This window comes from Nerophis ophidion, linkage group LG16 (genome assembly GCF_033978795.1).
Source record: "Nerophis ophidion isolate RoL-2023_Sa linkage group LG16, RoL_Noph_v1.0, whole genome shotgun sequence".
NCBI classification, from domain to species: Eukaryota; Metazoa; Chordata; class Actinopteri; order Syngnathiformes; family Syngnathidae; genus Nerophis; species Nerophis ophidion.
The window spans coordinates 31,137,617-31,160,929 of record NC_084626.1 but is presented as its reverse complement, the minus strand read 5'-3'; the positions used below and the strand labels follow the sequence as shown (position 1 = coordinate 31,160,929).

General features: G+C 41.3%; 1 protein-coding gene across 2 annotated transcripts in view; it reads right to left on the bottom strand.

Annotated features, from left to right (window-relative positions):
- Nucleotides 1–8,972: 8,972 nt before the first annotated feature.
- The window catches only part of si:ch211-253b8.5 (dysbindin), a 41,962-nt gene continuing 27,621 nt past the window's right edge, over nucleotides 8,973–23,313 (bottom strand). For both annotated transcript variants that reach the window (XM_061874920.1, XM_061874919.1), the window contains exons 3-5: nucleotides 10,202–10,354; nucleotides 9,972–10,115; nucleotides 8,973–9,331 (exon numbers count right to left, since the gene is read on the bottom strand). In XM_061874920.1, coding sequence (XP_061730904.1) covers nucleotides 9,102–9,331; nucleotides 9,972–10,115; nucleotides 10,202–10,354 — 527 coding nt within the window. In that variant the 3' untranslated portion in view covers nucleotides 8,973–9,101. The remainder of the gene's footprint in view (nucleotides 9,332–9,971; nucleotides 10,116–10,201; nucleotides 10,355–23,313) is intronic.

Below are 23,313 nucleotides of genomic sequence, written 5' to 3'. Positions count from 1 at the left end.
TGAATTGTGCTTGTATGTGTACAACTCTAAGAAACTGGCAATTTTAAAAACCTGCTTTGACTTAAATGTTGGACTTTTAGAATGATAGAATGTCCTTTTTTACCCATAAAAATGAGCAATTCTGCTGTGGTCAATTCCCTCTGATTTTTTTTTTATCTGAACTACAAATTCCATAATCAAGTTTTTTGGTCGTGCACCTGTTTTTTGTAAAATGTTTGTATCGTACCTCCAAAATATGGCCATCCCGAACCGAGACCGGTCAGCAACGCAAGCGTCTCCACCCGATGCACAGATGAGCGGTTCACCCCGGGTCCTGACTTTGGACAGCCAGCACTTCCATGGACACTGAACCTGTGCCCCCCACCCCCTCCACAAAGGAGATCGGGTGCAGAGCAGAAAAACGGCAGATCAACTGGTGTAAAAGGTGGGGGTCTATCTAAAGGCTAAAGCAGGGGTCGGGAACCTTTTTGGTTGAGAGAGAGCTTAGAAAGCCAAATATTTCAAAATGTAAATTCTTAGAGCTATATAATCTTTAACACTGAATACAACTAAATGTGTGAATTTCAAGACCAAAATTTTAGAACAGTATAAGTCATTTACTATTTTTATTAACATTGTTATTCTAAAGCTAACCAATAATATACTTCTTACCATTAAGGAGACATCTTGAACAGGTGCGATAGAAAATGGATGGTTGGATTAAAATGCATGAGAATGTTTTAAAATGGCAACGTTTTTTTTAACACTGATTACCAGCGGAATTATTCTTTACTTATCCTATTAGGCAATGTCAGCTAAGATTTATTGGAGAGCCAGATAGTCATCAAAAGAGCCACATCTGGCTCTAGAGCCATAGGTTCCATACCCCTGGGCTAGAGTATACAAATGAGTTTTAAGATGGGACTTAAATGCTTCTACTGAGGTGGCATCTCAGACTGTTACCGGGAGGGCATTCCAGAGTACTTAAGCCCGAATAGAAAATGCTCTATAGCCCGCAGACTTCTTTTGGGCTCTGGGAGTCACTAATAAGCCGGGGTTTTTAGAACACAGATTTCTTGCCGGGACATATGGTACAATACAATCGGCAAGATAGGCTGGAGCTAGACCGTGTAGTATTTTATACGTAAGTAGTAAAATCTTAAAGTCACATCTTAAGTGCACAGGAAGCCAGTGCAGGTGAGCCGTAATTAGATCAAACTTTCTTGGGGCGGTATAGCTTGGTTGGTAGAGCGGCCGTGCCAGCAACTTGAGGGTTGCAGGTTCGATTCCCGCTTCCGCCATCCTAGTCCCTGCCGTTGTGTCCTTGGGCAAGACACTTTACCCACCTGCTCCCAGTGCCACCCACACTGGTTTAAATGTAACTTAGATATTGGGTTTCACTATGTAAAGTGCTTTGAGTCACTAGAGAAAAGCGCTATATAAATATAATTCACTTCACTTCACTTGTTCTTGTCAAAAGTCTAGCAGCTGCATTCTGTACCAAGTCTAATCTTTTAATGCTAGACATGGGGAGACCCGAAAATAATACGTTACAGTAATTGACTAGACGTAACGAACGAATGAATGATTTTTCATAACGACGAAGAGACTTCTTATCTAATGACTCACAGTAGTTTGGTTTTTTTTAACTGTAAAGTTATAAACAATGTAAAACTCATAATGGAGATTTGATTTTTGTGTCATATCACCCAACCCTAGGATGTTATCAGTTTGGAGTAATAACAAATAAGGAAGCAACACCACACAAGTTCGTAACACATTATTTTCTCCTCAAAAGATACTCAATGTCCATGATCTAGCGGTACAGTAATTAACAGGCCAATATTAAACCACTCAAAATGAAAAATTTTAATATAAAGTTGCTCATAAACATAGCATTTGCTGAAATGTCTCTCGTCGCCGTCTGCTACTTTGCGTGGCATCAAAACACACTTTCCTTAACTGCACACCCGCCTGATATGCTAGTTGTATTGATAGGATACAAATTACGATATGATACACACCATGTAAAATGTCTGTGCTGTGCCTACATAAATATTATTTCCAGCTGAGTGTAATTGTAATAAATAGAATCCCAGTGATGGATCTGGGTGGTGTTTACAAGATGACATAACTGCATTGAACCTGGCACTGCAAACATATTTGACTTGTTTGGGACTTCGAAAGCAGGTGTTGATCAAATACATTTTAAACATTTTTAACAATTACAAGTAGTACCGATAAGAATATCAATAAATAGGGGTATCGTATAAAATCCTATTTATATACATCCCTACTTTTGACCTGCCCTTTGTTCACATAGTTACATTTTCCCTATTTGCAGTATTCCCCCTGCAGAAAGTTAATGTATTTGTTCGATGAAAGAAGAAGTCAATAATCTTTGGAAATACATTTTTGAGCTAATTATTTTATTAAGGAAGACAATTTTTACTTCAAAACATTCAATATGGACAACTAATAATAACCTGTCAGTGTTAAATCGTGTTTATGTTAGAACAGAAAAAATGTCTGTCATAATGTTCAGTAAGAAGACAGAGGGCCTGATTTATTAAGACCTAAATACCACTTGCTGAACAGCGTGTGCAATAAAATACTGTGTACTATTCGTGCGCGTGTTGCATGCGATTTACTAACACTGCGCTTGCAATTCAGGGGCAGTGTACACCCCCTTATTTTAAATGAGGATTTTGCATGAAATGTACAAAGCATCACCATGGAGACACTAATTTGCCGCACATTCATGTTATCATGCTCCGACTTGCAGGGGTTTGGTATGTTTTCAAACAAGATATGCGCATTTGAATTAGACACAGTCCAAAGTGCATCTGCAATTAAACCCCTTTTTCTCCGGCAAAGGTGCGTGAATTGAAGAGAGGCTGCATCTATTCTGCTCTACATGCCGAAAAAATGCATACCTATAGAAGTTTTTATCACGTCACGAATATTTTATGGAAAAATAAACGTCATTAACAAAATGCTAATAAACACCAAAATGCATCAACTGAATTTGTTTTAGTCAACCCCTTAAGTCCTGGAGCTGCAATCACATTATAAAATGATGTTGCTGAATGACGCTATGTCTAATACCTTTATTCATTTCTGATCGTCCAAAATGTTGACATATGCACCTATAAGACTGATCCTTTTTTATATGTTTTGCCTTTATTTACCCTGAAAAGTCCCATTAAGACAGTGCTTCTCAATTATTTTCTGTTACACCCCCCACAAAGAAGAAAATACTTTGCGTGCAAAATAATTATATTTGCATTTTCTCCTCCCAGCATTGTGGGTGTTTTGATGATCAGTGTAATTTTTGTGTATTAATGAAGAAAAGGACGCAGAATGGATTGCACACCTTAGGCTATGTCTACACTAAGGTGTTTAACCTCTTAAAGGGGAACATTATCACCAGACCTATGTCAATATATACCTTGATGTTGCCGAAAAAAGACCATATGTTTTTTTAACCCATTTCCGAACTCTAAAAGGGTGAATTTGGCGATTTAAACGCCTTACAATTGATAGCCTGTCAAGCGATGACCTTTCACCCGTGACGTCACAACATGAAGCAATCCGCCATTTTGTCAATCTTATTACACGCACCAAGTCAAATCAGCTCTGTTATTTTCCGTTTTTTCGACTGTTTTCCCGTACCTTGGAGACATCATGCCTCGTCGGTGTGTTGTCGGAGGGTGTAACAACACGAACAGAGACGGATTCAAGTTGCACCAGCGGCCAAAAGATGCGAAAGTGCCTCGTTTGTTCCGCACACTTTATCGACAACGGCTATGCTACGACAGAGATGGCAAGAACGTGTGGATATCCTGCAACACTCAAAGCAGATGCATTTCCAACGATAAAGTCAACGAAATCACAAAGGTGAGTTTTGTTGATGTTATTGACTTATGTGGAGTGTAGTAATCAGACATATTTGATCACGTCATGACTGTTAGCTAATCGATGCTAACATGCTATTTAAGCTAGCTGTATGTACATATTGCATCATCATTTTTTTTAATTTATTTTTTTTTTCCAAGATGGCGCTGCTGTAGTGGCTGCTGTAGGCAGGAGCTCTGTGCTCTTGTGTCATCCTTTTGTGTTTCCCTCTTGTTTTCATGTCTTATTATAATTTTTTGCCTTTTGGTCCGGGACCCTTTGGGACTGTGTGACAAGGGGTGCCACTTTCGTGACCTCAGTGGTGCTTTTTTTGTGGACTTCTGGATCTGCCTCCCGGGAGCGTTTTGGCCATGGAGACCAGCTGCTGGGTGTCTGCCACACCAGAGTCTGTTTGGAGGGACTGGAAGAGATGTGGATGAGGGGGACAGGGCTGCGGAGCTAGCACTGAGCGCTGGGACGGAGAGGCTTCGCGGTGTCTTGGCTAGGTGAGCAGCTGTCGGACACCTCAGTCACCTTGGACGTATCCTCGCTCATCCATGCGGACTGGACACTGGCCGAGAGTGGAGTCGGCTGTCTTGGTTGCTTTGTTGGGTCTGCTCCTGTCTCTGGCCATGCTCCCTCCACCCCAGCGGACGATGGCGTGGAACACCGCAGAGGCCACCACAGTGGATATGTTTCTTTTACTTTTTATTCATAGCTGTATGTAGAAGTGTCTGGTTGTATCTGCTGCTTTAATGTCTTTAATGTCCTCTGTGTTCTTTGATGTTTGATGTTTCCCTCTTACACACATGGAAGAGGGATGTGTACTATGGCTATGAGTTGTTGCTTTTTTCCCTTGGCCTCAGTCTGCACCCCCACTCCAGGGCCCAGGCTAAGACCGATTTTTTAAATTTTATTTTAATCTTCTATTCTTTCCCCCCCCCACCCCACCCCTGTTTACCTGTATGCCATCTTTTTTGTAAGGGGCGCTGGAAGCCGGCAGACCCGTCAGCGATCCTGTTCTGTCTCCCTGTAATGTTTGTCTGATCTTGAATGGGATTGCTCTGAAAATTGTAATTTTCCTGAAGGAACTCTCCTGACGGAATAAATAAAGTACTATCTAATCTAATCTAATCCAATCTAATTATGCCTCATTTGTAGCTATATTTGCATCCGGCCTTTCCCCTCCACCCACATTTAATGCCAAACAAACACATACCAATCGTTGGTTAGAAGGCGATCGACGAATTTGTCATCGCTTCCTCCTGTGCCGCTGTCTGTCGTGATATGGCTCAATAGCTTCAGTTTCCTCTTCAATTTCGTTTTTGCTATCTGCCTTCACATTCCAACCATCCGTTTCAATACATGCGTAATCTGTTGAATCGCTTGCGCAGCTGAAATCCGAGTCTGAATCCATGCTACTATGCTGTGCTATCCGCCATGTTTGTTTCTGGTGGCTTCACGCAGTGACATCACAGGATAATGGATGGGTGGATATAACGACGGTTAAAATCAGGCAATTTGAAGCCGTTTTTCGGGATATTGTGTGATGGGTAAAATTTATAGAAAAACTTTGAAAAATAAAATAAGCCAATGGGAACTTATTTTTATTGGTTTTAAACCTTCAGAAAATGTGATAATGTTCCCATTTAAATTAATAATTATCTAGCCTAAGCTGCGTTTCAGCCACACAAATGCATCGTTTAAGGTCCCCCTCCTCGGACAATTTTTTAAACGGGTAAGTGCGCCGTGTATTTCTTGAATCTCCGGCTCTTAGCTTTGTATGGAATCATTGATCGTTTACAAACTGAGTTTGGAGAGGAAGGAACAGCAGAAAGACCGCACCCCACACAGGAAGTGATGTCAGAAAGAACGCGCCACAGGGACAGTTGAAATTTTCAGCCAGAGTTCCTGTATACGAGTGCTAAATGTATATGATTAGTGCACTGGGATGTCTTAAGCCATGTCTACACTAAGCTGTATAACCCGCTTAAAATAATAATTATTTAGCCTAGGCCATACTTGCCAACCTTGAGACCTCCGATTTCGGGAGGTGGGGGGAGCGTGGTCGGGGGTGGGGCGGAGGCGTGGTTGGGGCGGAGGGCGTGGTTAAGAGGGGAGGAGTATAATTCACCGCCTTGAGTATTTCATATATATATATATATATAAAAAACTATATATACAGTATATGTATGAAATACTTGACTTTCAGTGAATTCTAGCTATATATATTTATTTTATTATATATATATAAATAAAAGAAATAGTTGAATTTCAGATGGCAACTATCAAATACACAGTAATAAAACACAGTTGTTCTACTAACTGTACTGTGCTTGCTGGTTACTAAAAAAAAACAACACTTACCTTTCACAATTTGAGTAACCTTTGTTCTGCCATTTGCGTACTGGCAAGAGTCACTTGCCGTCAGGAGCACAACACCACGTAAATCGTTGGCCAATCAAAAAGCAACCCCATAACGCTATAGCCAACATTCACCAGGAGATGGCAACAGACCACATAGAATCACCCTATTACAGACGGCGTCGCCATGGCTGTAACTTCCTCGTTCTTCTGCTTTGTCTCCTTGTGTGTGCAATTTTTTATTAAAATCTGTAGATGTTGTAATGTGATTGGGCAAGCAAGCTGTTTATATAACAGGAAAGCGGACGTGAAAACAGGCTGTCACACTCATGTCCGCATGGAACTGGAGGGGGCGTGGCCTCCAGCTCCGGCAGAATTTCGGGAGAACATTTCTTCCGGGAGGTTTTCGGGAGAGGCGCTGAATTTCGGGAGTCTCCCAGAAAATCCGGGATGGTTGGCAAGTATGGCCTAGGCCCTGTTTAAGCCACACTAAACCAGCGTTTAAGGTCACTCTCCTCTGACAATTTTTTACACAGGTAAGTCAGCCGTGTATTTCTTGAATCTGTATGGACTCATTGATCTTTTACAAACTGAGTTCGGAGAGGAAGTGACGCCAGAAAGACCACGCCCACGCAGGAAGTGACGTCAGAAAGAACGCCCCACAGGCAGCTTAATAAAGCCGTTCCGTAACTCGGAGCTAACAACTGGAAATATGGAGGCGAGTCATCCAGGCATGCCCGTGTTTCTCCTACTTCTACATGTACAGACTTGTGGAAATCACACACAAATACCTTAAGAGAAAGCGATTGCAGCTATTTGGGATACAACACTTCTCAGACGGCAAGAGAACTTTCCAATGTCAGCTGTGATCCTACTTAGTGAAAAACTTTGTCCATTTGTCGAAGGAGAGTCAAGGAGAACGCGGGCTCCCGTAGATGTGATAAAAAAGGTAGCGTGTGCTTTGTATTACCTGGCCGTCGAGGGAAGACTACGGAAAAAGGCGAATGCATTTGGACTGGCAAAGCAGACTGTGTCAGTTATAGTCCGCCATGTATGTTGTGGACTCAACGTCTAGGTCCAGAGTATATAAAGTCACCAAAAAGGAATGAATAAGGGAGGTGAAGGCAAAAGAGTGAGGATTCTCCTGACCAGATATCTAGATCCCCATGTACAATTTTCTATATCACATTTTGTACTTTCACGTGTCCAATTAAGATTTGATTGATTTATAATGTCTCAGGTGTGATTCACTACAATAGGGCCCCACAGCACACTGGATTCCAGTTAATTGAAATACCACAACACTGGATATTGTTCAGATAAGTTACATTTAAGAACTTGCACACAAAGCAACACTGGACTATGACGCATACCCATTTTCCGCGCATGCGTAATAGGTCGCGTTATTCTGCTCACCTAACGGATGCGATCCACTTTGCACACGTTTAGTTGATCAGCTTTGCGTGTGTTATCAGGTTTGCACATGTTTTAGTACACGCAAACATTTAGTAAATCAGGCCCACACTGTATGTTTTGCACCTGAACAAATATATATCAAGTCTACTCATTCAGAGCCCTCCAAAACACACCTTTAGCCCAGCCTGAAACAGTGAAGGGTTGACACCAGTGATCAGTGGATACGTGCACATGTGAGTGTGTGGAGTAGAGTTAAAGGCCTACTGAAACCCACTACTACCCACCACGCAATCTGATAGTTTATAAATCAATGATGAAATATTAACATTGCAACACATGCCAATACGGCCGGTTTAGTGTACTAAATTACAATTTAAAATTTCCTGTTGAAAACGTCGCAGAATGACGACACGTGTTTGTGACGTTATTGGTTGGAGGGGACATATTAGCCCAGCACCACTTACGGCTAAAATTTGTCTCTTTTCATCGCATAATTACACAGTATTTTGGACATCTGTGTTGCTGAATCTTTTGCAATTTGTTCAATTAATAATGGAGATGTCAAATAAGAATGCTGTTGGTGGAAAGCGGTGTATTGCAGCTGTCTTTAGCAACCGAAACACAGCCGGCGTTTCTTTTTTTGTTGTGAAGCTTTAACACAGAGCGGTCAAGCGAACATGTTTCTCTACGTCAACCAGCAAGTTTGTGGATGGGAAAATTGTGATATTAAGTCGGCTCTTACCGGAGACTTCAGTGGATTACGCGACCTCATCCTGCAGCTCAAATAGGCAGCTGTGATCTTGGCTCTTCGGCTTCTCTCAGAGACACTGGCGTTCACTGCAGCCATCCGACTTTCAGGTAATACTTTATAATCTCACTAAAATACTATTAACACAATAAGCAGAAAAGGGATTTTCCAGAATTATCCTAGTACATGTGTCTAATTACATCTGAAACTCTCCCACTGCTGCCACCTGGAGCCGTCGCATTTTCTTTTTTTCTCTTTTTTTTGTTCTTGCTTCACTCCCACTTTCCCTATCCACAAATCTTTCATCCTCGCTCAAATTAATGGGGAAATCGTCGCTTTCTCGGTCCGAATTGCTCTTACTGCTGGTGGCTCACATTATTAACAATGTGAGGATGTGAGGAGCCCTCACACCGGTGACGTCACGCGCACATCTTCTGCTACTTCCAGTACAGGCAAGGCTTTTTTATTAGCGACCAAAAGTTGCAAACTTTATCGTCTATGTTCTCTACTAAATCCTTTCAGCAAAAATATGGGAATATCGCGAAATGATCAAGTATGACACATAGAATGGACCTGCTATCCCCGTTTAAATAAGAAAATCTCATTTCAGTAGGCCTTTAAGATTCTTATGAGATCATGTTGTGGTCAGGTGAGGCGAGTCTACTTTCTACAAAGACGTAGGTGATGGAGTCCCTCTCTAAACCTCTCTCTCTGGGGTTGCTGCTATCCGCTTGACTGTGCTGGTGCGTGGTTCTTGCTCTTCTGGCGAAGCCCCACAAGTGTTTTGTATATTGGCATTGTTGGCCTGACTGTCAGAAGAGGAGTTTGAAGATGTGGAGGATGCACGTGATTTCGAATCAAGACCATCAAGGACGTGTCGAAAGAGTCCATTAGTGATTGCTCCTTCAGGGTTGTTGTTTCCATTGACTGGAAGTCAGAAAGAAACAAATCTTAGAGTTATGTTTGGGATGATTTTATGTCAGGGGTGTCAAACTCCTTTTAGATGGGGGGGCACATAGAGAAGAATCTACTCCTGGGAAAATCAAGGCACGATAACTTAAAAATAAAGACAACTTCAGTTGGTTTTTCTTTGTTTAAAAATAGAACACGCACATTCTGAAAATGTACAAATCACAATATTGTTGTTGTTTTTTTAGACTTACATGTTATGGTTATTAGTATTCCATCTTTATTTCTCGTTATTTATACTTTCTGAATAAATTATGTGATACTGTTCATCAGTCAACTCATTGGTGTTCATTTTCAATCCATTAAGATAAAAAAATCAAATCAAAATCAAACTACAGGATTTTATTTAAGTAGTTTGCTAAATTTCCTCGAGTGGTGCACTTAAATTTTTTTATATAACTAGCATAATCTACAAAGATATAAAGAATTGCTATTATGACATCTAGTGGACACTTTTAAAACAGCAGTTTCTTTCATTCAAAAATTTACACTCATTTTTATACTTAGCAAACTTATCCCGTGGGCTGGATAAAACCTGTTCGGCAATACGTTTGACACCCCTGTTTTATGTCATGCTTTATACAACGCATTGCATTACCAGGCATTGTGGAGTTCAAGAGGTTGTCTTCTCCTCCAGAGCTCAAGAAGACATCCAAAGAGTCCTGGTCAGAGATATCAATCAGCTCCATTTGGTCCAGCAAGTCCACATTCACCTCCATAGATGAGATGCTGCCGATTGGAGCTTCAAAGAGGAGCAGAAATGAAAACATTTTAGGTACTAAGTGAATGTCTGGAAAGGTGCGCGGAAATTCTACCATCCCAGCTCACGTCTTGTGTAGTCTCTAATAGAAAGGTGGGCCGAGGACAGGTAGGCATCCACGTCATGCTGGAAGACTTCCTCAAAGAAACGCTGCCTCTCTTTGAGTTTAAGCTGATGAGCTGTGTCCACATCTGGGATCCTTTGGCCCCGTTCTGGCTCCGCTGAAGATATCAGACACGAAGGTTAATATAAATAGTCTTGCCGAATCCGTGTTTAAAAGGAAGTTTATCCGTACAATCAATCAATCAAGAAACAAAAGGAAGTTTGGATTTCTCCAACATGGAATATTTCAGCGGCTTCCTGTCTAACACAAATCTGACAGGTCTTCTTCCTGTCTAAATCGAAGAAAGTCCATTTAAACATTGTTGAACTGTTCATTTACAATAAAGTTGTAGTCTGTATATAACAATTGAGTTTGACGTTTTCAGTGATGTCTCTGCACAATTTCTCCATGAGTTGAGTCCGCTCATGACCTTGCAGCGTCTATGTCCTGTCACTTCAACTCTGCCCTGTTTGGAGTGACAGCATGATTCATTGGCACAGGTACTTCTTCAGTACGGCAGGAAGGAAAATGCTCAGAATTTTGTGCCTGACAGATTACTGAATCGATATTTTACGAAGCACAGAGAGACTTGTTACCAGTCCAAAAGCATTGTTTCGGCCCTGGCTTTTTCTGCAAGTTCAAGTTCTTTGGCCTGTGTGACCTGATTAGTACTTCTTTGTTAACCCAAATGTTACCCTCTGCTTTTTTTCCATGGAATCTATAGTCCAAATCTTTGTTTTGAATGCGTTCAGTACCAGATCACATAATGTAGTTATAATAGATGATCACCACAGAAACTGCAAGTATGCTGACTCTTCACCATATTTTTAAGGACAGTTATGAAGTGTAAAATACATATAGTGACGCCTTAGGGGAAGACCAGGACACTTTTTTTACTCTAACTGTATTTCCCTAGGCCATAGGGCGCACCAGATTATAAGGCGCACTGCTGATGAATGGTCTATTTTTTAATATTTTTTCATATATATAAGGCGCACCAACTTATAGGGCGCATTAAAGGAGTCGTATTATTATTATTTTTTCTAAATTGAAAACACTTCCTTGTTGTCTAAGTCTAAGTCTAAGTCACCACGGACTACAAAGGCTGAAGCGTGCAATTTTTCAGGATTTATGCAGATCCCAAACACATATCAGAAGTTCTGTAGGGGTGTGGGAAAAAATCTATTCGAATTTGAATCGGATTCTCACGTTGTGCGATTCAGAATCGATTCTCATTTTTAAAAAAACGATTTATTTGTTTGTTTTTTTATCAATCCAACAAAACAATACACAGCAATACCATAACAAAGCAATCCAATTCCATAACCAAACCTCACCCAGCAACACTCAGAACTACAATAAACAGAGCAATTGAGAGGAGACACAAACACGACACAGAACAAACCAAAAGTAGTGAAACAAAAATGAATATTATCAACAACAGTATCAATATTAGTTATAATTTCAGCATTGCAGTGATTAAAAATCCCTCATTGACATTATCATTAGACATTTATCATTTTTTAAAAAAAAGAACAAAAGTGTCACAGTGGCCTACACTTGCATCGCATCTCATAAGCTTGACAACACACTGTGTCCAATGTTTTCACAAAGATAAAATAAGTCATTTTTTTGGTTCGTTTAATAGTTAAAACAAATTTACATTATTGCAATCAGTTGATAAAACATTTTCCTTTACAATTATAAAAGCTTTTTTTTTTTTTTAAATCTACTACTCTGCTAGCATGTCAGCAAACTGGTGTAGATCCTGCTGAAATCCTATGTATTGAATGAATACAGAATCGTTTTGAATCACAAAAATATCGTTTTTGAATCGAAAATCGCGTTGAATCAAAAAAATCGATTTATAATCGAATCGCGACCCCAAGAATCGATATTGAATCGAATCGTGGGACACCCAAAGATTCGCAGCCCTAATCAGCAGGCACCAAAATGTAAGAAAAGTTTATTTTGCATAATAATACGAAACAAAAAGTCCGATATGTCTTACATTATGAACACACCATAATAATACTCTTATGTTGACGCACATGGCTTACCAAAGTCATACTAAAAGATTTTGATATATTTTTGAGCGCCGTGTGTAATATTCTAAATTTTCAATGGAACATATAAAATGTTGGTGTTGTTTACTTGAGTCGTCTTGACATCATAGTGCAGTCTGCACGTATCTCTTATGTTTGACTGCTATTTACTGGTCACACTTATCAATACACCATGGACCAAATAAAATTGCTTAGAGGTCGGTAAGAAAAAACTGAATTATTCCATACATTAGGCGCACCGGGTTATAAGGCGCACTGTCGAGTTTTGAGGGGAAAAAAAAGGTTTTAAGTGCACCTTATAGTCCAGAAAATACAATAGTTGCATCGAGTAGGTCCAAGAATGAAAGGGTTTAGTATTACCCAGCAGGCACACGACATTAAAACAACATTGAGAACTTGTTGAATTAGGTCCTGACAGAGAGCAACTCAAACATAACGTTGAAACAACATGCTCTTTGGCGACCTTTAATCAATGTTGGGTTCCGACGTTGATTTGAAATCTGGTCATTTTTCAACCATTATTCTACAACACAAATACAACGTTGAAACGACATGTTTTTTAAAAACGTTTATTCACTGTCAGGTCTCTGACTTTGACTTGGCCTTTGAAATGTTGTCATTTCCCAACCAACCAGGTGGATCTAACGTTAGACATCAATGTTGTCTCAATTTACAATTACAACTATTTTGCAACGTTGTTTCAAAGTCAGTTTTAAAAGACTTGGATGTATAATCAACGTTGTATCAATGTCCTGTGCCTGCTCGGTCTACTTATTTGCTGCTTTTGGTATTTTCAATTCTTGATAGGATAACCTGCAGGTGTATTTAGATTATACATGTATAAACCCCGTTTCCATATGAGTTGGGAAATCGTGTTAGATGTAAATATAAACGAAATACAATGATTTGTAAATAATTTTTAACCCATATTCAGTTGAATATGCTACAAAGACAACATATTTGATGTTCAAACAGATAAAAAAATTTTTGGGGGCAAATAATCATTAACTTTAGACTTTGATGCCAGCAACACGTGACAAAGAAGTTGGGAAAGGTGGCGATAAATACTGATAAAGTTGAGGAATGTTCATTAAACATTTATTTGGAACATCCCACAGGTGTGCAAGCTAATTGGGAACAGGTGGGTGCCATGATTGGGCATAAAATAAGCTTCCCAAAAAATGCTCAGTCTTTCACAAGAAAGGATGGGGCGAGGTACACCCCTTTGTCCACAACTGCTTGAGCAAATAGTCAAACAGTTTAAGAACGTTTCCTAAAGTGCAATTGCAAAAAAATTAGGGATTTCAACATCTACAGTCCATAATATCATCAAAAGGTTCAAAGAATCTGGAGAAATCACTTCACAAAAGTGGCATGGCCAGAAACCAACATTGAATGACCGTGACCTTCAATCCCTCAGCACTGTATCAAAAACCGACATCATTCTCTAAAGGATATCACCACATGGGCTCAGGAACACTTCAGAAAACCACCGTCACTAAATACAGTTTGTCGCTACATCTGTAAGTGCAAGTTAAAGCTCTACTATGCAACGCAAAAGCCATTTATCAACAACATCCAGAAACGCCGCCGCCTTCTCTGGGCCCGAGATCATCTAAGATGGACTGATGCAAAGTGGAAAAGTGTTCTGTGGTCTGACGAGTCTACATTTCAAATTGTTTTTGGATATATTTGACATCGTGTCATCCGGAACAAAGGGGAATAAGGTTGGGTATCGAGTATCGATTGGAACCGGGACTAACTTTCCGATTCTCCCGGAATCGTTCAAAAGTTTAAATTTCGATTCCTAGTTTCGATACCCAGTCCGCCGACCGGAAAAAAAGAATAAGTCCGCCGACCGGAAGAAGAAGCCGCTGAACACCAACGAAGAAGCGCCCACCGCCGGAAGTGTTAGCATAGCCGAGCCTATGTAGCCGAGCGTGCACGTCGAAGAGAATGAAGCACCTCTGAGTTCATGGAGTACAAATAAATGCGTGTCCCGTCTTCGACGCGCTGTGCCGACCGTCCTCTTCTGCCTCTTCCCCTGGCTCCGGCTCCGACGCTCAGCCTGGCACCTCGGTGACTGCACTGCAGTCCGAATCCGGTAAGTAAAACAATATATATGCAATAAATAATGTGTTTTGCGCTAACGTTGAGGCAGCTAACAAATTAGCCCGTATATCTTTCATAGACAATTTACAACCTGCTAGCCAGGCTTCGCGATGTGCTCAGCGTACTCCGTTGACTGTAGCGGCAATGGGGAAGATGTCAGTGCTACAGATGGAAGAGTGCCACAGACCAAAATACATACCACCTTCCAGGGACTACCTGGCAAACACATTGATCCCGGCATGGTAAAAGAAGAATCGGAATCGAGAATCGTCAGGAATCAGAATCGAAACAAAAAATCGGAATCGGTATCGTTCGAATTCAAACAATACCCAACCCTAAAGGGGAAGCGAACCATGCAGACTGTTATCAACGCAAAGTTCAAAAGCCAGCATCTGTGACGGTATGGGGGTGCATGGGTAACTTACACATCTGTGAAGGCACCTTTAATGCTGAAAGGTACATACAGGTTTTGGAACAACATACTGTATGCTGCCATCTAAGCGGCGTCTTTTTCATGGACGCCCCTGCTTTTTTCCGCAAGACAATGCCAAGCCACATTCAGCACGTGTTACAACAGCTTGGCTTCGTAAAAAAAGAGTGCGGGTACTTTCCTGGCCCGCCTGCAATCCAGATCTGTCTCCCATGGAAAATGTGTGGTGCATTATGAAGTGTAAAATACGACAGCGGAGACCCCGACTGTTGAACGACTGAAGCTCTACATAAAACAAGAATGGGAAAGAATTCCACTTTCAAAGCTTCAATAATTAGTTTCCTCAGTTCCCAAACGTTTATTGAGTGTTGTTAAAAGAAAGGTGATGTAACACAGTGGTGAACATGCCCTTTCCCAACTACTTTGGCATATGTTGCAGCCATGAAATTCTATTTTATTTATTATTTGCAAAAAAAATGAAGATTATGAGTTTGAACAACAAATATCTTGTCTTTGTAGTGCATTCAATTGAATATGGGTTGAAAAGGATTTACAAATCATTGTATTTCCTTTATATTTACATCTAACACATTTTCCCAACTCATATGGAAACGGGGTTTGTACACTTTTACACTTTTCAACAAAGATGTTGAATACCCCCTTGTCTCAAAAGGTATGCAAGAATTTGCAAATGTTCTGCTTGTGTTAGACAGTCACCATTACAAAAATGTTTGCACCGGTATCCTAAACAATTTTGAGCAAATTTGCATTCCTTAATGCATACTTGCAAACCTTGAGACCTCCGAATTCGGGAGATTGGGGTGGAGGGCTTGGGGTGGGCAAGGCGGGCCGGGGGGCTGAGTTAAGGGGGGAGGAGTACATTTATAGCTAGAATTCATTTATTTACACATATACACACACATGAATTGATTAACGTGGACCCCGACTTAAAGAAGTTGAAAAACGTATTCGGGTGTTACCATTTAGTGGTCAATTGTACGGAATATGTACTGAACTGTGCAATCTACTAATAAAAGTATCAATCAATCAATCAATCAAACATAACACGCCCGATTTTAGCTGAGGTAGGCGCCAGCGCCCCCCCGCGACCCCAAAAGGGAATAAGCGGTAGAAAATGGATGGATGGACTCCTCTCTACTCATTGTTGTATTTTAAAAGTGCAAGGCTTTGCAGCCAGTAGCACAGCCTTTGAAGGAGCATAGGTATGGGCAGCATCTGTGAAATGTTATTTGCAGGAAAGGAGTGAGTTTAGGATTTAATTGTCCATCCTTGTCCTATTCTCTGTCACTATCTTTTTTAGGACATTACTACTTGCCGTAGTTTTGAAGCTATGCATGATTCCGGATGTTGTGTGTGAAGTGAAGTGAATTATATTTATATAGCGCTCTTTCTCTAGTGACTCAAAGCGCTTTACATAGTGAAACCCAATATCTAAGTTAGATTTAAACCAGTGTGGGTGGCACTGGAAGCAGGTGGGTAAAGTGTCTTGCCCAAGGACACAACGGCAGTGACTAGGATGGCGGAAGTGGGAATCGAACCTGCAACCCTCAAGTTGCTGGCACGGCCACTCTACCAACCGAGCTAAACCGCCCCTGTCAGTGTATTATCGGGCCCGCTGGAATAAACACACGCTGGGAAATAGCTCCGTGCCTGCCTACTTTATGGCTTATAGATAACCCTATGGATAACAGAGACATACAGTATATAATAGTCTCCTTCTTGTAGTGTGTGCAGTTGAGAACCTTCCAAAAGCCGTAGATGTTATAACGTGACTGGGCCGGCACGCTGTTTATATGGAGGGAAAGTGGACGTGACGACAGGCTGTCCTTACTCAGGTCCGGCTGGTAATTGGAAGAAGCTCGAGAGAATGGCACTGAAATTCGGGGAGTCTCCCGGAAAATTTGGGAGGGTTGGCAAGTATGCCTTAATGTGCTTAGCTGTGTCAAGTTGAAATGTTCCCCCTGTGTTTTAGTTGCTTTTCTCCCACAGTGCAAAACCAGTGACGTGAGATTAAATGGTTGTTTTTTCAATATGAACCCTGTGATTGACGGTTGACTACAACAAAACTACTGGGATAGGCTCCAGCTCACATGTGAACCTGGACAGTAGTGTGAATGAGTAAAAAATTTTTTTACATATGATAGTTATACAGGGTAACCCAAAAACACTGAACCTACAAATATTTAAATACATCTGTTCATTTTAATTGTGCTTCATTTCTTTTTCAGGATATACAAGTTGACTTTTCACATGACCAATTGGAACAACAGTCTTCCCCAACATAACTTGGCCAACCAAGGAAATTTAATTTTGAATGGAGGCTTACAGTATTTCTCAAACAAATCAAACACTGTGGTGCAAACACATTTTCAGATAATTTCGGTGTCGTCACGCTCCATCAATAAGCACATTTTTTTTACTGGTTTTGAGAAGTTTAGAAAGTATGGTACTGTGCAATATCTTGATTTTAAAATACCAAAGAGGAAAGTGTTTAAAGGGGAACATTATCACCAGACCTCTGTAAGCGTCAATATATACCTTGATGTTGCAGAAAAAAGACCATATATTTTTTTAACCAATTTCCGAACTCTAAATGGGTGAATTTTGGCGAATTAAACGCCTTTCTGTTTATCGCTCTCCGCGCGATGACGTCAGAACGGGACGTCACATACGTAATAAAGCCGCCATTTTCATTTTCTCAAACACATTACAAACACCGGCTCTGTTATTTGCCCACATATGAGGTCCTCTCCAAGGTTCTCATAGTCATCATTGTCACTGGCGTCCCACTGGGTGTGAGTTTTCCTTGCCCTTATGTGGGTTCTTCCGAGGATGTCGTAGTCGTAGTGGTTTGTACAGTCCTTTGAGACATTTGTGATTTAGGGCTGTATAAATAAACATTGATTGATTGAACCTCCTCTCCCCACCAATCAGAACCGAGCTCCGGACCTGGGGGGATAGATCCTTCTCTATCGCTGCTCCCACCCTCAGGAACTCTCTTCCCAAACCCATCCATGACTGCTCAGACTTTCCTACTTTCAAAAGCCTTCTCAAAACACACCTCTTCAGATCTGCTTTTAACCAGTGATTAGTGTTCTGTGTCCTGTAATGTCCCGTCTTGTAAATGTCCTGTATTATTATGTATTTTACAATGTACTGCTTTTGTATTTCCTGTATTTTATGTTTTCACTTTGAACTGTTTTATATTTTATTTTTTTTATCCTGTAAAGCGTCTGAGTACTCTAAAAAGCGCTATACCAAATAAAATATATTATCATTATTATTTTTATTATTATTAATGCACAACGACCAAGATAACTGCAAGTTTAATCGTACACAGACTAAAGTTTGAGGTAAAAAAATTTATGGAAATGCATTGGACTTTTTAATACCCATTTAATACAATTTTTAGGGGTTCTTTTGTCAAGGGTTTGTAGATCGCACATACAGTAAACGTAGTGTATGTGTTTCATACGATCGGAGAGGCTAAACTAAACCCTTCATGTTTATCCATACAATACATAAACAGTTTGTCATTGATTTTAGAATGATGAGCTTAATTAGATCAGTGTTTTTCAACCTTTTTCGAGCCAATGCACGGTAAAAAATGGATGGATGGATGGATGGATGGTATTTTCCTGTTGCAGCTTCATGTTTTATTTTGAGCGATATTTCCCGCATCTACTTTGTTTTAGCAATCAAGAATATTTCAGTTGTTTTTATCCGTCTTTGTGGGGACATTGTTGATTGTCATGTCATGTTCGGATTTACATTGTGGACGCCGTCTTTGCTCCACAGTAAGTTTTTGCTGTCGTCCAACATTCTGTTTTTGTTTACTTCGTAGCCAGTTCAGTTTTAGTTTCGTTCTGCATAGCCTTCCCTAAGCGGCAAAGCCTTTTCTTATGGGCACTCACCTTTTGTTTATTTTTGGTTTAAGCATAAGACACCTTTTTACCTGCATTTACAAAGCAATTAGCTACCGCCTGCCACCTACTCATATGGAAGAGTATTGCACGGCTCTAGACAGCACCAACACTCAAAAACATCCATCCATCCATCCATTTTCTACCGCTTATTCCCTTTCGGGGTCGCGGGGGGCGCTGGCGCCTATCTCAGCTACAATCGGGCGGAAGGCAGGGTACACCCTGGACAAGTCGCCACCTCATCGCAGGGCCAACACAGATAGACAGACAACATTCACACTCACATTCACACACTAGGGCCAATTTAGTGTTGCCAATCAACCTATCCCCAGGTGCATGTCTTTGGAAGTGGGAGGAAGCCGGAGTACCCGGAGGGAACCCACGCATTCACGGGGAGAACATGCAAACTCCACACAGAAAGATCCCAAGCCTGGATTTGAACCCAGGACTGCAGGAACTTCGTATTGTGAGGCAGACGCACTAACCCCTCTGCCACCGTGAAGCCCTTCTACTAAGCACACAGAAACAAGTCAGCAGAAGGCCATAATCAAAAACAACAACACATAATTTGGAGACTCTAATTACTGGTTTGCAAAAAATGTTTTCATCACAAATATGTGAAATTAGATAATCTCCCACGGCACACCGGAATGTATGTCATGGCACACTAGTGTGCCGCGGCACAGTGGTTGAAAAACACTGAATTAGATAAAGGGGAAATATGGTGTCGGACCGACATAACTTATATAGTGTCTGCTCACAACATGCTCCAAATAATGTGTTCATCTTTAAGTGCGTATCCTGGAGTTTTAAAGCTCAGTTAGCCCTGATTGATTGCATCATTGATTGCCCCTCCTTAAATGATGTAGCACATACAGAACTAAAGGTTAGCTACAGTTGCATATCCTCGGATTGATTTTGCTTCCTTATTCCAGGTCTTTTTTCCTACCGAAGCACCATGATCGATGTGGTTTTCCCTTGCCTCAAACAACCTCGGTGACCTTAGATAAGAGCTGCTCACATGGGAAAGTCATCTGTTTTTAGAAACGCCGCAATGCTCCCAAATAATGTGACGATGTTCAAGAGGGATGGATGAACCATGACAGGCTAGGTCGTTGGTCTTTCTGTCAGTCTTTTACTTAACAGACTCCTTGTTGTCCGTATTTGTTTTTGTTTCCATCTTTCTCCTGTCTTGAGTAAACAGTTTTCTTAGTGCGTCCTTTTTTTCCCCTCCCCTATTGGGAGTTAAGAAAGGAAAAAGGTCATAGACCAGCTGGAAATGCGGAGTGACAGGAACAAGCAGAAAAACAGAGGTACAGGAACAGTGTGCGGCCGGACGTGCCTGCGTGACATTCTGTCTTGCCACAGAAGGACTGACATCCACTCTGAGGGCCAAAGTCTATTCAGAGATGCATAAAAGCACAGCTCTGGAGGGAAAGGGGGCTGACCCGTACTGCTTAGACATGATCCAAGTTACAGGAAACCACTTAGGATGTAGTGGAGCGTAAATACATCTAACTTCTTAAGACTTTTGTTTGACTTTCACAGTAGATACTTGCAGATTCTAAACCGTTCTGTTTGCTCTTGAGTAGAGGCACATGATGAAGCATCACCGTGACAGTCCAAACAATGCATCATGTTCTCTTGATGACAAAGACTTCATTCATTGCCTTCTTAATAATTACATATTTGAGTGTAAACACTGAGGTCACTCCACAATGTGCCTCGACTATTTTCAAGGACGGGACCCTGAAGCCGCTGTGCCAACTGCACAAAGAGCAGAGGCAACGCATTGATCCGGAGGCTAAATGTAGGGATGTTAGGCCTCACTGTCACCCACAGGCCGCCATTAACTCATCTCTGTGTCAAATGAATAAGTGAGCTCACAGATTGACTCCCCTGTGACAAGGAGAAGGAAGGTCAGGCTGGAAAACTGCCTGCCCAGATGATCGACTTGCTTTAGACCCCAGAAGCAGAGAAGCTTCACTCTCTCTGTAAATTTGAGACATGAGAAACGTTCTATCCTGTTAAGCACTTGAAGGCTACGACAAAATACATTAAGGTTTTTCATAAGAGATCGTGCTAATACAAGTAGATTGAGTCAAATAGTTACACGGCTTTGTACAAACTGTCAGTCCTATGATAATTAGAGCTACCTACAGTATATATAACATAGTCTTAATGAAATTAAACAATGGATGTCCGCTAACTTTTTACAACTCAATGCCAAAAAAACGGAAATGCTGATTATCGGTCCTGCTAGACACCGACCTCTATTTAATAATACAACTTTAACATTTGACAACCAAACAATTAAACAAGACGACTCGGTAAAGAATCTGGGTATTATCTTCGACCCAACTCTCTCCTTTGAGTCACACATTAAAAGCGTTACTAAAACGGCCTTCTTTAACCTCCGTAATATCGCTAAAATTCGCTCCATTTTGTCCACTAATGACGCTGAGATCATTATCCATGTGTTTGTTACGTCTCGCCTCGATTACTGTAACGTATTATTTTCGGGTCTCCCCATGTCTAGCATTAAAAGACTACAGTTGGTACAAAATGCGGCTGCTAGACTTTTGACAAGAACAAGAAAGTTTGATCACATTACGCCTATACTGGCTCACCTGCACTGGCTTCCTGTGCACTTAAGATGTGACTTTAAGGTTTTACTACTTACATATAAAATACTACACGGTCTAGCTCCAGCCTATCTTGCCGATTTTATTGTACCATATGTCCCGGCAAGAAATCTGCGTTCAAAGAACTCCCGCTTTTAAGTGATTCCTAAAGCCCAAAAAAAGTCTGCGGGCTATAGAGCGTTTTCCGTTCGGGCTCCAGTACTCTGGAATGCCCTTCTTGTAACAGTTCGAGATGCCACCTCAGAAGAAGCATTTAAGTCTCACCTTAAAACTCATTTGTATACTCTAGCCTTTAAATAGACCCCGTTTTTAGACCAGTTGATCTGCCGTTTCTTTTCTTTTTCTCCTCTGTCCCACTCTCCCTTGTGGAGGGGGTCTGGTCCGATGGCCATGGATGAAGTACTGGCTGTCCAGAGTCGGGACCCAAGATGGTCCGCTCGCCTGTGTGTCGGCTGGACCGCTCGCCTGTGAATCGGTTGGGGACATCTCTGCGCTGCTGATCCGCCTCCGCTTGGGATTGTTTCCTGTTGGCTCCACTGTGAACGGGACTCTCGCTGCTGTGTTGGATCCGCTTTGGACTGGACTCTCGCGGCTGTGTTGGATCCACTATTGATTGAACTTTCACTGCTCGACATCCATTGCTTTCGGTCCACTAGAGGGTGGGGTGGGGGGAGGGGGGGTTGCCCACATATGCGGTCCTCTCCATAGTCATCATTGTCACCGACGTCCCACTGGGTGTGAGTTTTCCTTGCCCTTATGTGGGCCCTACCAAGGACGTCGTAGTGGTTTGTGTTGTGTTTTGTGCAGCCCTTTGAGACACTAATGATTTAGGGCTGTATAAATAATCATTGATTGATTGATTGATTGATTGATTGATTGATTGAAAGTAGCAATTGCTGTGTTGTTTGTGATTGAAGCAAAGAAATATGTCAACAACGGTGAACCTATAAAAGTACTTTACTTTGCTTTTCTCCATTCAAAGCATATTCAACACAATACCACAACGTGGGCTAACGGGATGGTGCAGGAACTATAATACAGCATGCCATGAAGAAAAGGTCATTTGATACTGTCAATGTTAGCCAAGTAATTAGCAACGTTTACATGCCTGAATAGAGACAGGTAAAGTGAAGTAACCATGCATTAGTAAAACAGGTTCTCTTGCTATTTTTACCAAAAGAAACCATGTGTACTTTCCGGTGCAACAGCGGTGGGATGTAACAAGTGCTTATTAGTGGTGCTGTCTCCTTGCAAAGGCAGTAAAAAAAATCCTCAGTGGTCATGAGGAGTGGAAGAGGGACAGCTTGATTTAGTCAGTGCCATCACTAACAGCAAATTTTCTAAAGACTGATCTTTCAACAATTTTTTTTTTTATAATCGACTAATCCGAAATACAAACGAAAAAAAGACTTTGAATGCACTACTTACAGTAAATTCCGCTAAAAGCAAGCAGGCACACAGCTGTACTGCTCCTGTAACGGCATACTTGCCAACCAACCCCGGATTTTCCGGGAGACTCCCGAAATTCAGCGCCTCTCCCGAAAACCTCCCGGGACAAATTTTCTCCCGAAAATCTCCCGAAATTCAGGCAGAGCTGGAGGCCACGCCCCCATAGCTCCATGAGGGCCTGAGTGATGCGTCTGAGAGCGTGTCTGCCCAATCACGTTATAACTGTAGAATGATCGAGGGCGAGTTATTGGTTTCTTATGTGGGTTTATTGTTAGGCAGTTTCATTAACGTCCTCCCAGCGCAGTAACAACACACAACAACAGTCACGTTTACGTCTAACACTCTACCATAAGGCAGTTCGTCTGCCGTAAACAGCATGTGACATTTTTAAACAGGACAATACTGCCATCTACTGCACATGATGCACCACA